Below are 15,712 nucleotides of genomic sequence, written 5' to 3'. Positions count from 1 at the left end.
AGAGGACAGCGACTGGCTCACCTTATTTAATACACTGCTGACCTCGCTCGCAAAGTCCCTGGAACAAACTTCTAAGTGAAATATCTTCCCGCAGTTGGACACACAAGCTCCGAGCAGCTGAAATACAAGCGGAAATCATAATTAGAACAACGACGATTCATGAAACACAGATTCATCCAAATACCACTGTAGACACGTTTCTTTATAAGGGGGGTTTCCACTGTGGGCAATCTCCATCCCGCCAGCAGGATTCATGACTAGCTGATCATAGGGGAACCGGTGATCTAAGCAGGATCAATACAGGGCTTGAAGATCCTCGAGTCGTTTTTGAGTCATAGATTAATATTACAAGAGATGAGCAAAAAGATTTGAAGTACACAGTTGTAAGCAGCAGAGGTGACCTCCACATAGTGGAGAACAAACCAAGTCAAATCCCTAGAAATCAATATCTGTGACATGGCCAGGATCAGGGCTTCCACTGGTGTGGGGCGTCCGCACCGGGGCACAGCCAGTCTCGGCGCGCGTCTGCACGGTCCTAGGGCACAGCCGGCCTCGGCACACATCCGCATCGGGGCACAGCTGGTCTTGGCGCGCATCCGCGCGGTCCTAGGGCACAGCCAATCCCAGCATGCGTTCGCACGGTCCTAGGGCACAGCCGGTCCCGGTGTCCGTCCGCACGGTCCTAGGGCACAGCCGGTCCCGGCGCACGTCCGCACGGTGCTAGGGCGCCCTGGACTGGGATTAGCACGCCTGCACAGAGGAACCGCCGTGCACTTTCAGAGATGCCATAAATAAGGTGGCGAGGTTGTTGGTGCATCTGCAAACTGGTTCAGGAGGTCATCCAATGCTTTATCTGCCACGGAATACCAGTCATTTATGTGGTGTGTAAAGTTAGGTGCCCCAGGCACAGACTTGGCCTCAGCATATGACACCAGCCTCCAGGACAGGTCGTTACCTACAGACATCCCCCCCCCCCCTTCCATTGAACTTTGATGAGTGATCACATTTTATTCGCGCTGTTCGTGCAGGTGACGGACCCTCGTTCTGCCGGACGCACATATCGCTCTCCTGACTTCCTCTTGCGTTCTGCATTTCCCTTCTTTTATGATGCACTTTGCTAATGGGGTAAGATTGCAGCAGCCGGCAGTGAGAACACTTACCGTAAGTGCTTGCATCGCCACGTGGGGGTCTTTATGGTTCACTCGCTTCATAATGGAGCGGAGACAGTCTTTGGGCCTGAAAGACGAAATTAGTTCACTTGTTACATTTTCTTTTCTTACAGAAAGCTTGTTGTTGTCGTCGCCATCTCAGCACATTTTATCTGCATTTCCTCCCCCTTCTCTGTACAAAATACTTTATGGATCAATTGCAGTAAAAAGTATAGATCCTGTCGACGACGTATCATAACAGATCCCCCGGGGATCGGTCTGAACTTGCACATACACCATAGACTTCTAAGGGAGGGTGCACACCCATTTTCAATCAAGATTTTGAGGCAGATTTGGTCTCAAAATACATTAAAAAAAAAAAAACAATCAACTCGTTAATGAGCCTCCCATCAACTTTAACCCCTTAATGACCACATTTCAGCAGCCATAACTAGTTTTCTTACAGACGTGGCTGTGACGGGCTTTGCATTATGTGGGAGAAATTGCCATTTTCTTCAGCAGTTGTTTTCGGAGTAGATATAAAGTAATATTTGTAATTTATTTACTAATGCAAAGCAAATGCATAATAAGCAAATTTGGGGTATTTTTCAACTACTTAAATGAGCTGATGTAGGGTTTTTTTCTTTCTTTCATGCTTGCACTAAATTGAAGTTTATCTATAAAAAAAAATAATAATCTGCATAAATCGTCACGGTGCTGACATCACTTTTTGGAAGCATATTATCCTAAGTCATACTGCAAGACTCGTTAAAGGGTTAATTGTGACTTGTAGGATCGCTGCTTGTAATAGGTGACTTTATAAAGCTTACGTCCTCTCTCTCTGAAGGGGCCATTTGCACATTAGAAAACAAAGCACTTACCCCGTACGTGACTGCCCAACTTTATCACATAGGTCGAGAATGAGTCCCCAGTCCTCCGCTGTGTTCAATTCACTTGTTGCTTTTTCTATTGTGAAAAAAAAGATAAAGGAATGGCAATATCCCTTGTCATTTCTCAAAATGCCATAAAAGAAAACATACAAAATTACTGCCTCATCAGGACCGTGCCTACAATGCCTGGGCATGCTCCTGATGAGGCGGATGGTCTCCTGAGGGATCTTCTCCCAGACCTGGACTAAAGCAACCGCCAACTCCTGGACAGTCTGTGGTGCAACGTGACGTTGGTGGACGGAGCGGGACATGATGTCCCAGATGTGCTCATTTGGATTCAGGTCTGGGGATCGGGCGGGCCAGTCCATAGTTTCAATGTCTTCATCTTGCAGGAACTGCTGACACATTCCAGCCACATGAGGTCTGGCATTGTCCTGCATTAGGAGGAACCCAGGGCCAACCGCACCAGCATATGGTCTCACAAGGGGTCTGAGGATCTCATCTCGGTACCTAATGGCAGTCAGGCTGCCTCTGGCGAGCACATGGAGGGCTGTGCGGCCCTCCAAAGAAATGCCACCCTACACCATTACTGACCCACTGCCAAACTGGTCCTGCTGAAGGATGTTGCAGGCAGCAGATCGCTCTCCACGGCGTCTCCAGACTATGTCACGTCTGTCACATGTGCTCAATGTGAACCTGCTTTTATCCGTGAAGAGCACAGGAAGCCAATGTCGAATCTGGCATTTGACAGAGAACACCAAGATTGGCAATCGCCCCGCATGGTGTTGGCCGCAAGCACAACACCCACTTGTGGAGGTCAAGCCCTCATGCCTCAAGGAGTTTCTGACAGTTTGAGCAGATACATGAATTTTAGTGGCCTGCTGGAGGCCATTTTGCAGGGCTCTGGCACTGTTCCTCCTAGCACAAAGGAGGAGGTAGCAGTCCTGCTGCTGGGTTGTTGCCCTTCTACGGTCCCCTCCACGTCTCCTGGTATCTGCTCCATACTCTGAACATTGAGCTGACAGACACAGGATACCCTTCTTGCCACAGCTCACATTGAAGTGCCATCCTGGATGAGCTGCACTAGGTGGGCAACTTCTGTGGGTTGCAGACACTGCATCATGCTACTGTGCAGTATCGCTGGGGGTGAGAGCAATGACAAAATGCAAAACTGACCAAAACAATAGCCATAAGCAATGAGAACAGAGAAATGGTCTGTGGTCACCACCTGCAGAATCACTCCTTTATAGGGGTTGTTTTGCTAATTGCCGATTATTTCTGTCTGGTCCATTTGAACAACAGCAGGAGAAAGAAATTGATTCACAACCAGTGTTGCTTCATAACCGGACAGGTTAATTTCACAGACGTGTGATTGACTTGGAGTTACATTGTGTTATTCAAGTGTCCCTTTTATTTTTTTTTTGAGCAGTGTAAATATAGAATTTATTTTAAATTTCAGTATATATATATATATATATATATATATATATATATATATATATATATATATATATATATATATATATATATATATATATATATATATATATATATATATGAGTCGGGGGGCTCTGATTTATTTTACAGGGTCCCACGAATTTTACATTCAAGAGACCGGAGAATATTTTACAATATAACCCAGAAGATGTCTAAAGCATCTGAAATGTTGATGACGTCTATACCTTTGTCAGTTTCTCCATTTTCTAGAAACCCATGCAAAAGAGCTAAAAGCTCATGGCGTTTGGCCTCCACTAAGGCCCCTTTCACACATCAGTTTTTTGCCATCAGTCGCAATCTGTCGAATTTTGAAAAAAAAAAAAAAAACGTATCCGGCGACTGATGCTGCAGGATCCGTTTTTTTTCTCATAGACTTGTATTAGCGACGGATGGCCTCATGTTTCATCTGCCGTTCGCCGTATCCGATAAAAATTTTGTCCAGCAGCCGGAGACAACTGACTAAGGCCTCTTTCACACGTCAGTGTCTCCGGTACGTGTAGTGACAGTTTTCTCACGTACCGGAGACACTGACACACGTAGACCCATTCAAATGAATGGGTCTATGCACATGTGCGTGTTTTCACACGGACCGTATGTCCGTGCTGAAAACACGTCGACATGTCCGTTTTCCACCGGCAGCACGGACCACAATACGGACAGCACACGTGCACACGGAGAACAGTGTGCACTCTCCTCCGTGTGCACGTACCGCCCGCAGGAGAGACAGCGCTACACTAAGCGCTGTCCCCCCCGCGTGTGGTGCTGAAGGCGGAATTCATCTCTTCTTCCCCGCCGGAGAGAAGAAATGAAAGTTGTTTTTTTTTTGTTTGTTTGTTTGTTGTTTTTTTTTTTTTGGGGGGGGGGGGTGAAAAATAAAGTTTGCATGTGCCCCCGCGTCCCCCCCCCCCCCCCAGTGCGCCGCCTGGCCTCTTGCCGCAGAAATACTCACCCGGCCAGCTCCTGCGATGTCTCCTGTGTCCTCTCCGCGCTGCCAGCTTCTCCTGTGTGAGCGGTCACGTGGGACCGCTCATTACAGTCAGGGATTATTCACTGACTGTAACCACGTGACCGCTCACACAGGAGAAGCTGGCAGCGCGGAGAGGACACAGGAGACATCGCAGGAGCTGGCCGGGTGAGTATTTCTGCGGCAAGAGGCCAGGCGGCGCACTGGGGGGGGGGACGCGGGGGCACATGCAAACTTTATTTTTCAACCCCCCCCCAGAAAAAAAAAAAAAAAAAGATCTTTCATCTCTTCTCTCCGGCGGGGAAGAAGAGATGAATTCTGCCTTCAGCACCACATGCGGGGGGGACAGCGCTTAGTGTAGCACTGTCTCTCCTGCACGGTCCGTGTGGTCCTCAGGGGGCACACGGACGGCACACGGATGCCGCACGTATGTGCCACTTGAGCACACGGACATACGGACACGGATATCTCCGGTACCGGTTTTTCCCGGTACCGGAAATATCAGGACGTGTGAAAGAGCCCTAAGTAACGTTTTTGTGAGTACATCAAAAAAATGGACAGCGACGGATCCATTGCCGTCCGTCGTTTGCTAGAATGGAAGCCTATGGGTTATGTCTGCCTGTGGATTAGTCAAATGACGGAATCCGGCAACGGATTCCATTTTTTTAAACTGAGCATGCTCAGATTTTTTTTAGGATCCAATTAGCCAGATCCGATAGTCGGGTCCGGTGAAAAACGGATCCGTCGCATCAGTTTTTCACAATCTGCGACGGATCCGTCAATCCATCGAGCCAACGGATTGTGACTGATGGCAAAAAACTGATGTGTGAAAGGGGCCTTACCGCTCTGCAGTCTCTCTCCCTATTTCTCCTCCCACCACCGGCCTCCTATCAATGACTGACCGGTCACTCTCCACTGTGACCTGCTCCTCCGCCCGAGATCCTGCTCAGGTGCTGTCAATCCCAGGGACGGTGCATGCACAGATTGATAGTCCGGTCTCGCGATGTCATCAGGACCTTACTATGCATGTGCTGCCCCCGAGAAATGGCGGCACCCGAGCAAGATCTCGGGAAGTGGAGCTGGTCATAGAGAATAGTGACCTGTCAGACACACTCCCAGTATCGTCATACACCCCAGTCTGTACAGGTGACGCACACTCCCAGTATCGCCATACACCCCAGTCTGTACAGGTGACGCACACTCCCAGTATCGCCATACACCCCAGTCTGTACAGGTGACGCACACTCCCAGTATCGTCATACACCCCAGTCTGTACAGGTGACGCACACTCCCAGTATCGTCATACACCCCAGTCTGTACAGGTGACGCACACTCCCAGTATCGTCATACACCCCAGTCTGTACAGGTGACGCACACTCCCAGTATCGTCACACACACACACCAGTCTGTACAGGTGACGCACACTCCCAGTATCGCCATACACCCCAGTCTGTACAGGTGACGCACACTCCCAGTATCGCCATACACCCCAGTCTGTACAGGTGACGCACACTCCCAGTATCGCCATACACCCCAGTCTGTACAGGTGACGCACACTCCCAGTATCGCCATACACCCCAGTCTGTACAGGTGACGCACACTCCCAGTATCGCCATACACCCCAGTCTGTACAGGTGACGCACACTCCCAGTATCGTCACACACACCAGTCTGTACAGGTGACGCACACTCCCAGTATCGTCATACATATTTTTTGTTTTCCTGCATTTTGTGATAATCACTAAGTATCCTAGATCTGCATTTCAAATGATAAATGTCTTGTAAAGAGCGAACAACCGAATGTACACGACCTCTGAAGAAATAACTGCGACACTGCTGATTAATATTCCTTGTCCGTGATCAGATTCCCAGCCTTCCCTATGGCGCTCGGTGAGGGCATCGCTGTCCCTGTCATCAGGAGACACGGTTATATTATTCACCAATATCACAATACGCCATTGATCAGTAAACCACATATTCCTACAAGAAATGTTAAAGAATACCTATCGTTTCTGGTAACTGAGGGATAGCAAGAAACTCTGCCCATTATATGTCTTGTTTCTGGCATTTTTCACTCATTTTCAGTTGTCTCTGAGCTGGTGGGTGCAGACTAAATATTATGATGCCTCCCATGCACAGCACACACAGACATGAAGGATCCCTGCTCTCCTCTCCTACATGATCAGAAGCAGCCCCTCTCTCGGTGACTCCAAATACCTCTTCACCCCCTCTGATCCTTCTTCCGCCTCCATAGACTTCAATAGACAGCTGTATTCTAACATCTTACAGTGCCGGCAGCATGAGTTATTCTGAACAAGAAGGGTTTTTAAATGTTTTTGTGGCGTCAATGTTTAGTTCAGAAGACAGAGAAAAGAGGCTCATAAGTGGAGGAAGGCACAAGTTTCTTTGATAAGATACATTAGAACTAGTGATGAGAGAACATGCTTGGATAAGGTGTTATCTGAGCATGCTCATGGGACAACCGTGTGTCTTAAGCGTCCTCGAAAAATATGTTAAGAGTCCCCGAGGAATGACCTACTTTAAATACCAGTAAGTCTGTTGGGGCATGCTGGGAGGCCCAGGTGGCTATGCAGGAACCATGGACAGTGCGGGGCAATGGCATCGCTGCTCTTATTGCCAAGGGGCGATGCCAGTAGTCCAGCATGTGACCACTGATTGATGGCAGCGGTCACACACCAAGACAGAAGTGACTGCTGGGGAAAGAAGAAAGGGGGGGGGGGGAGAGATATTTAATTTGCAATTTTTTTTTTTTTATTTAAGAGTACGAAAGTGGCGTAAGAGCTAATTGCAGGATAATGAAAAAAGCGTTAAACTTTTTAACACTTTTTTTGCGGTTTAATTTCAAAGATCTACTTGCTGCCAGTGAATGAAGACGTTGGCATTTCCACCTAAATAGCCTGCACAGACTACGATGCTCTGTGAGAAACACAGATCAGCCACACAAATATCTCTCTGGTCGTAGTCGACCACAATGCATCAGTCTGGGGTCTGGGATGTCACGGGCTGGATACAGTTTTAATAAATAGTCAGCTTGGGGAAGTGTGAAATCTTTACAGACTGTCAGCAGAAAACAGCGAAGTCTCATCATAATCTATTTTCCCTTTAAAAGATATAGCCCAGTCATCAAATGTCCTAATGAAGCAATGCCAGAGGTGATCTATAAGGCCTGCAGTACTTGTGTCCCCATGATAACACTGCCTGTGCTCGAGCATGGCAATTAGACAAGTAGGTATTTAACTTTTTCTTGTCTTTTTACGACTCAGGCTATACAGCAACTGAGGCCGAAGCCAGAGCCAGAGCACTTTATCTGCTGCTACATAGCAGTCTAACAAGGTGGATGCGGAACGGCTGCGTCCCACAGAGTAATGTGACCACAATCAATTAGCCACAAAATGTGTGAACCAGTTGGATTATTTTTGGTCATGGTATCTTGGGGATCACAATAAGAGCCCATTAGTGATGAGCAAATGTGCTCGGATGAGGTGTTATCTGAGTATGCTCGGGGGCTCGAAAAATAAGTTTGTGCGCTCGCGACTGCACGTCTCCTGTCTGTTCGACAGCCGCAACACATTTAGTCATTGTCTAACAAACAGGTGAGCCTTGCATGTGTTGCGGTTTTCTATCAGTCAAAAGACATGCAGCCAACGGCACACTGAAAACACTCTTAGCACACGAGCATGCTTAGATAACACCTTATCCGGTTACGCTCACTCATCACTGGACCCCATTTATCAGTAATATTTGGCCTTTGTAGTGGCAAAAGTTACTGTATAGCTGTAGTCTAAGGGCTCATTCACATGTCAGGTTTTCACGAGTAGCACTTAGTAGTACCTACGACAAGATGCGAGGAAGTCTGCACATCAGTAATTCTTTATGGACTGAGTGGCGAGTGGACACATGTCCGCTATTGATGCGATTGTCAAATCAAACTTGGCAATGGAAGTCTATGGGTCTGTGAAAAAAAAAATTTGGATGCCATCTTGGTGTCCATTTTCTCACTGACTGATAGGAGAAGGTGGAGAAACGCTTCTTTTTTCTCAGTGAAAAAAAAATTCTGAGAAAAATCACTGGTGAAAATTGGTACGTTTTTCTTGTAAATCCCCCCCCCCTCCCCAAAAAAAAAAACGACTGTGTGAATAATGCCTAAGGCCTGTTTCACACGTCAGTGGCTCCGGTACGTGTGGTGACAGTTTTCTCACGTACCGGAGACACTGACTCACGTAGAAACATTAAAATCAATGTGTCTCTGCAGATGTCAGCGTGTTTTCACGGACCGTGTGTCCGTTTGAAAAACACGGAGACATGTCAGTGTTCGTGGGAGCGCACGGATCACACGGACCCATTAAAGTCAATGGGTCCGTGTAAAACACGTACCGCACACGGATGCTGTCCGTGTGCCGTCCGTGTGCCGTGCAGGAGACAGCGCTACAGTAAGCCCTGTCCCCCCAGCTTGTGGTGCTGAAGCCGCCATTCATTTCTTCTCTCCAGCAGCGTTCGCTGGAGAGAAGGAATGAAAAATCATTGTTTTTTTTATTTTTTTTGTGTTTAAAATAAAGATCCTTGTCACCACCCCCCTCCCACCCCCTGAGCGCCCGCCCGCATAGGGATGGATCCGCATATTCATCACTAATGAGCGGCACCATGTGACCACTCATACAGGAAGAAGCTGCGACGCGGAGAGGAAGCATCGAGGGAGCCGGATGAGTATTTAATTTCCAGCGGGCGGGCGCACAGGAGGTGGGAGGGGGGTGGTGACAAGGATCTTTATTTTAAACACAAAAAAAAAAAACATTGACTTTTCATTCCTTCTCTCCAGCGAACGCTGCTGGAGAGAAGGAATGAATTCCGGCTTCAGCACCAGATGCAGGGGACAGCGCTTATCTCTAGCACTGTCTCCTGCACGGTCCGTGTGGTACCCAGTCACCAGCCACACTGATGTGCCACGTGAGCACACGGACACGGGTAACTCCGGTACCGATTTTCCCGGTACTGGAATTATCTGGACGTGTGAGACTGGCCTAATGGGGTATTTCCCATCTCAGGCAATCACAGCTTAAAAAAAAAAAAAAAAAAGTACCTTCTCTTTAACCAAATTATCACACAATTGTTGTCTTAAAGGTACGTATTACCATCTCCTACACACATATATCCAATCACATGCAACTGCACCGGCCCTTTAAGAATGTAACATCAGAATTAATAACCTTGCACTGGATGAACAAGGGAGGCATTTTCCTCTGGACTGAAGAAAACTCTTTTTCCAGGCTCCATCAGTAAATACCTTCCAGACATAGAGGAAATGACTAAAGTGAGTGTCAATCCTTCACAATAGATATAATTGTGGTAATCCGCGGTAATGGCCGAGGCTCTGGACATCCGGGATGACTCCGCAGCACAATCTGCTCCTCACACCACCAGGTGAGGAGACGCTGCACCTATGGGGGGGGGGGGCTATAAAGAAACCTCAGACGGATACATGACAAGGCTTAAATCTGGGACCACCCATCACTAAGCATCGCCCCCTCTAGTCTTGCACAACAGCAGGACTTGCTGGTACTTACAGTGTGTGGCTGAATGGCAAATTAAAGATTGATTCCTGGTAATTAAAGAGGTCGTCCATAATTAATTTGCAAAAAAGTCAACATTCTGGTTTATGTGCTGGAATGAAATCAGGACGAGCATTACTAGAAAAGGACAGGAGGGGCGCTGTAGCTGGAAAACAGAGACCCTTTTTCTAACCCTATGGGGCATTTCCTATAAATTCCGGGTATATCGCTATAACATGCCGTCACTTTATGATTGGTGGGGTCTGATCAGTGGGACCTCAACTGATGCCAAGATCCGTGAGAGTTTACACCATGATGTGCAACGTGCCGCAACATCGTGGGCCAAGTAAGCACCAAAGGCTCCCAGGATGCCGGGCCGAGGACCGCACTGGATGCTCATCTCTACTGCCATCAGGTAGACACGGGAGCGTCACTGGCACAGTGCCAGCAGCTGCGCACCCCCCACTGTCCCCCTTCATGTAGAGGGGCTCTCCAGCCTGACTTCTGGACAGCCACCATCCTGGAGAACACGAGTCCTAATGACGCCCATCATGCAGTAGTGATGTAACCTGGGCAGGATGTCAGGAGCACATCTGTTCATATAGCACTAGGTGCCCACTGCCCCGGATCCCGGTCACACAGCAGGAAATAAATCTCTGTCTGTGCCACCCATCCATGTATCTACGCCCAGGTCCGGAGAGAGGAGCTCCTTTAATGCCCACAATGGATCCTCAGCTACTATTGCACATCTGATGTATTTATGGACGAGCATAGTGTCTGGTGGAGACACTGAGCAGGGAAAAGACCACCAGTGCTGCCATGTATGGGGAGACAGCAGAGGCTGCCTGGCACAAACCCGCAATGGGATTTACTCCAACCTTTATAATCTGAGGAAGACCCAAGTCACATCTAGAAGAAGAAATACAATTTATTCCAGTGCGCGTGTGTGTGTGGTGTGTGTGTGTGGTGTGTGTGTGTGTGGTGTGTGTGTAACGGTGAAGTCCTGTAATGATAGATTCAAAGGAGCTCCCCTGAGGGAGAAAGAGGAGGGACAGATGGACAGGCCGGAGGTCCCCTGGGCGAAGGACAGACAGGTTGGCGCTCCCCTAGAGGAGGGAGGGGAGGGACAGACATTGTGGCGCTCCCCTAGAGGGAGGAGAGGGACAGACACCGTGGAGCTCCCCTAGAGGAGGGAGGACAGGGACAGACAGCATAGCGCTCCTCTAGAGAAGGGAGGAGAGGGACAGACAGCGTGGCGCTCCCATAAAGGAGATAGGAGAGGGACAGACAGGGTGGCCTCCCCTAGAGGAGGGAGGAGAGGGACAGACAGCGTAGCGCTCCCCTAGAGGAGGGAGGAGAGGGACAGACAGTGCAGCGCTCCCCAAGAGAAGGAAGGAGAGGGACAGACAGCATAGCGCTCCCCTAGAGAAGGGAGGAGAGGGACAGACAGTGTGGCGCTCCCCTAGAGGAGGGAGGAGAGGGACAGACAGCGTGGCGCTCCCATAAAGGAGGGAGGAGAGGGATAAACATGATGGCTCTCCCATAAAGGAGGGAGGAGAGGGACAGACAGCGTGGCGCTCCCATAAAGGAGGGAGGAGAGGGACAGACATCGTGGCGCTCCCATAAAGGAGGGAGGAGAGGGATAAACATCATGGCGCTCCCATAAAGGAGGGAGGAGAGGGACAGACAGCGTGGCGCTCCCATAAAGGAGGAAGGAGAGGGACAGACAGCGTGGCGCACCCATAGAGAAGGGAGGAGAGGGACAGACAGGGTGGCGCTCCCATGAAGGAGGGAGGAGAGGGACAGACAGCGTGGCGCACCCATAAAGGAGGGAGGAGGGGGACAGACAGCATGGCGCTCCCATAAAGGAGGGAAGAGAGGGACAGACAGCGTGGCGCTCCCATAAAGGAGAGAGGAGAGGTTTAAACAGCGTGGCGCTCCCATAAAGGAGGGAGGAGAGGGACAGAAAGGGTGGCGCTCCCATAGAGAAGGGAGGAGAGGGACAGACAGGGTGGCGCTCCCATAGAGAAGGGAGGAGAGGGACAGACAGCGTTTCGCTCCCATAAAGGAGGGAGGAGAGGGATAAACAGCGTGGCGCTCCCATAAAGGAGAGAGGAGAGGGATAAACAGCGTGGCGCTCCCATAAAGGAGGGAGGAGAGGGACAGACAGCGTGGCGCTCCCATAAAGGAGGAAGGAGAGGGACAGACAGCGTGGCGCTCCCATAAAGGAGAGAGGAGAGGGATAAACAGCGTGGCGCTCCCATAAAGGAGGGAGGAGAGGGACAGACAGGGTGGCGCTCCCCTAGAAAAGGGAGGAGAGGGACAGACAGGGTGGCGCTCCCATAGAGAAGGGAGGAGAGGGACATACAGGGTGGCGCTCCCATAGAGGAGGGAGGAGAGGGACAGACAGCGTGGCACTCCCATAAAGGAGGGAAGAGAGGGACAGACAGCGTGGCGCTCCCATAAAGGAGAGAGGAGAGGGATAAACAGCGTGGTGCTCCCATAAATGAGGGAGGAGAGGGACAGAAAGGGTGGCGCTCCCATAGAGAAGGGAGGAGAGGGACAGACAGGGTGGCGCTCCCATAAAGGAGGGAGGAGAGGGACAGACAGCGTGGCGCTCCCATAAAGGAGGGAGGAGAGGGATAAACAGCGTGGCGCTCCCATAAAGGAGGGAGGAGAGGGACAGACAGCGTGGCGCTCCCATAAAGGAGGGAGGAGAGGGATAAACAGCGTGGCGCTCCCATAAAGGAGGGAGGAGAGGGACAGACAGCGTGGCGCTCCCATAAAGGAGAGAGGAGAGGGATAAACAGCGTGGCGCTCCCATAAAGCAGGGAGGAGAGGGACAGACAGCGTGGCGCTCCCATAAAGGAGGGAGGAGAGGGACAGAAAGGGTGGCGCTCCCATAAAGGAGGGAGGAGAGGGACAGACAGCGTGGCGCTCCCATAAAGGAGGGAGGAGAGGGACAGACAGCGTGGCGCTCCCATAAAGGAGAGAGGAGAGGGATAAACAGCGTGGCGCTCCCATAAAGCAGGGAGGAGAGGGACAGACAGCGTGGCGCTCCCATAAAGGAGGGAGGAGAGGGACAGACAGCGTGGCGCTCCCATAAAGGAGGGAGGAGAGGGATAAACAGCGTGGCGCTCCCATAAAGGAGGGAGGAGAGGGACAGACAGCGTGGCGCTCCCATAAAGGAGGGAGGAGAGGGACAGACAGCGTGGCGCTCCCATAAAGGAGGGAGGAGAGGGATAAACAGCGTGGCGCTCCCATAAAGCAGGGAGGAGAGGGACAGACAGCGTGGCGCTCCCATAAAGGAGAGAGGAGAGGGATAAACAGCGTGGCGCTCCCATAAAGGAGGGAGGAGAGGGACAGACAGCGTGGCGCTCCCATAAAGGAGAGAGGAGAGGGATAAACAGCGTGGCGCTCCCATAAAGGAGGGAGGAGAGGGACAGACAGGGTGGCGCTCCCATAGAGGAGGGAGGAGAGGGACAGACAGCGTGGCGCTCCCATAAAGGAGGGAGGAGAGGGACAGACAGCGTGGCGCTCCCATAGAGGAGGGAGGAGAGGGACAGACAGCGTGGCACTCCCCTGGGCAAATAACAGACTGGCCAGAGCTCTCTTAGGAAGCGGGGGGAATAGCCAGAGCTCCTCTAGCGGAGGGGGAAATAGCCGAAGCTGCTATAATAGGGGAGGGAAGGGCAGAAGCTCCTCTGGGGGGAGGGGGTGCAGATCCTCGAGGGAGGAGGGCTGGATTTCTCCTGTGGGGGAGGGGGGTATAATGGAGAGACGGGGGAGGGGCCGGAGCCTGATGTTCCTCTGGGGGAGGGGAGAGAAGGGGCAGCCGGAGCTCTGGACGAGGCTGCACTCACACAATGACTGGCGGCCGGTGCTGTTATCTTACCTACATCAGGATCAAAGGGGTTGGATGTGAAGAGAGGCATGGCGGCCGCCCCGGGAGCAGCAGCGTCCACACTACACGCGGTCTCCGGCGGCTCCTGCTGTGGCCCCGTCCTCTATCACCGCATCAGGAGAGGCCACAGAACGAGAGATGCTGAGTCCCAGAGAGCTGAAGGACCTGTGGTGACGTCACTGTCATGTGATGAGTCACATGATTAGGAGGAGCCAGGCTCCGAACAAAAAGCGCATGCGCGGTTTGTCACCGGTTTGGTACGGTGCCCCTTCTGAGAGTGATGATGTGATGTAGAACTGTGTATGTGCACGAAACTGTATATATCCCTCCACCTCCCCTGGGACATGTATATATCCCTCCACCTCTCCTGGGACATGTATATATCCCTCCACCGGGACATGTATATATCCCTCCACCTCCCCTGGGACATGTATATATCCCTCCACCTCTCCTGGGACATGTATATATCACTCCACCTCCCCTGGGACATGTATATATCCCTCCACCTCCCCTGGGACATGTATATATCCCTCCACCTCCCCTGGGACATGTATATATCCCTCCACCTCTCCTGGGACATGTATATATCCCTCCACCGGGACATGTATATATCCCTCCACCTCCCCTGGGACATGTATATATCCCTCCACCTCCCCTGGAACATGTATATATCCCTCCACCTCCCCTGGAACATGTATATATCCCTCCACCGGGACATGTATATATCCCTCCACCTCCCCTGGGACATGTATATATCCCTCCACCTCCCCTGGGACATGTATATATCCCTCCACCTCCCCTGGGACATGTATATATCCCTCCACCTCTCCTGGGACATGTATATATCCCTCCACCTCTCCTGGGACATGTATATATCCTCCACCTCTCCTGGGACATGTATATATCCCTCCACCTCCCCTGGGACATGTATATATCCCTCCACCTCCCCTGGGACATGTATATATCCCTCCACCTCCCCTGGGACATGTATATATCCCTCCACCTCTCCTGGGACATGTATATATCCCTCCACCTCTCCTGGGACATGTATATATCCTCCACCTCTCCTGGGACATGTATATATCCCTCCTCCTCCCCTGGGACATGTATATATCCCTCCACCTCTCCTGGGACATGTATATATCCCTCCACCTCTCCTGGGACATGTATATATCCCTCCACCTCTCCTGGGACATGTATATATCCCTCCACCTCTCCTGGGACATGTATATATCCCTCCTCCTCTCCTGGGACATGTATATATCCCTCCACCTCTCCTGGGACATGTATATATCCCTCCTCCTCTCCTGGAACATGTATATATCCCTCCTCCTCTCCTGGGACATGTATATATCCCTCCTCCTCTCCTGGGACATGTATATATCCCTCCTCCTCTCCTCGAACATGTATATATCCTCCACCTCTCCTGGGACATGTATATATCCCTCCTCCTCTCCTGGGACATGTATATATCCCTCCTCCTCTCCTGGGACATGTATATATCCCTCCTCCTCTCCTGGGACATGTATATATCCCTCCACCTCTCCTGGGACATGTATATATCCCTCCTCCTCTCCTGGGACATGTATATATCCCTCCACCTCCCCTGGGACATGTATATGCAGAGTCCTGGTCGTTGCAGTACTGTGGCTCCGCCACTATGGGGAGCTATGGTACGTCTGATGGCACTGAAGGAGTTCATCTGAGCAGGTATCACAGACACCAATACATTTCACAGTCGGG

General features: G+C 50.7%; 1 protein-coding gene across 2 annotated transcripts in view; it reads right to left on the bottom strand.

Moving 5' to 3' along the window:
- Positions 1 to 14,167, bottom strand: part of STAM (signal transducing adaptor molecule) — a 35,744-nt gene extending 21,577 nt beyond the window's left edge. Inside the window, exons 1-4 of one of the 2 annotated variants that reach the window (XM_077268306.1) lie at positions 13,961 to 14,167; positions 2,030 to 2,114; positions 1,161 to 1,236; positions 22 to 117 (exon numbers count right to left, since the gene is read on the bottom strand). In XM_077268306.1, the coding sequence (XP_077124421.1) occupies positions 22 to 117; positions 1,161 to 1,236; positions 2,030 to 2,114; positions 13,961 to 14,000 (297 nt within the window). In that variant the 5' untranslated portion in view covers positions 14,001 to 14,167. The remainder of the gene's footprint in view (positions 1 to 21; positions 118 to 1,160; positions 1,237 to 2,029; positions 2,115 to 13,960) is intronic. The other variant, XM_077268307.1, reaches the window with a different exon arrangement.
- Between the last annotated feature and the right edge of the window lie 1,545 nt (positions 14,168 to 15,712).

This window comes from Ranitomeya variabilis, chromosome 6 (genome assembly GCF_051348905.1).
Source record: "Ranitomeya variabilis isolate aRanVar5 chromosome 6, aRanVar5.hap1, whole genome shotgun sequence".
Lineage (NCBI taxonomy): Eukaryota > Metazoa > Chordata > Amphibia > Anura > Dendrobatidae > Ranitomeya > Ranitomeya variabilis.
This window is presented reverse-complemented; position numbering and strand designations above follow the sequence as displayed.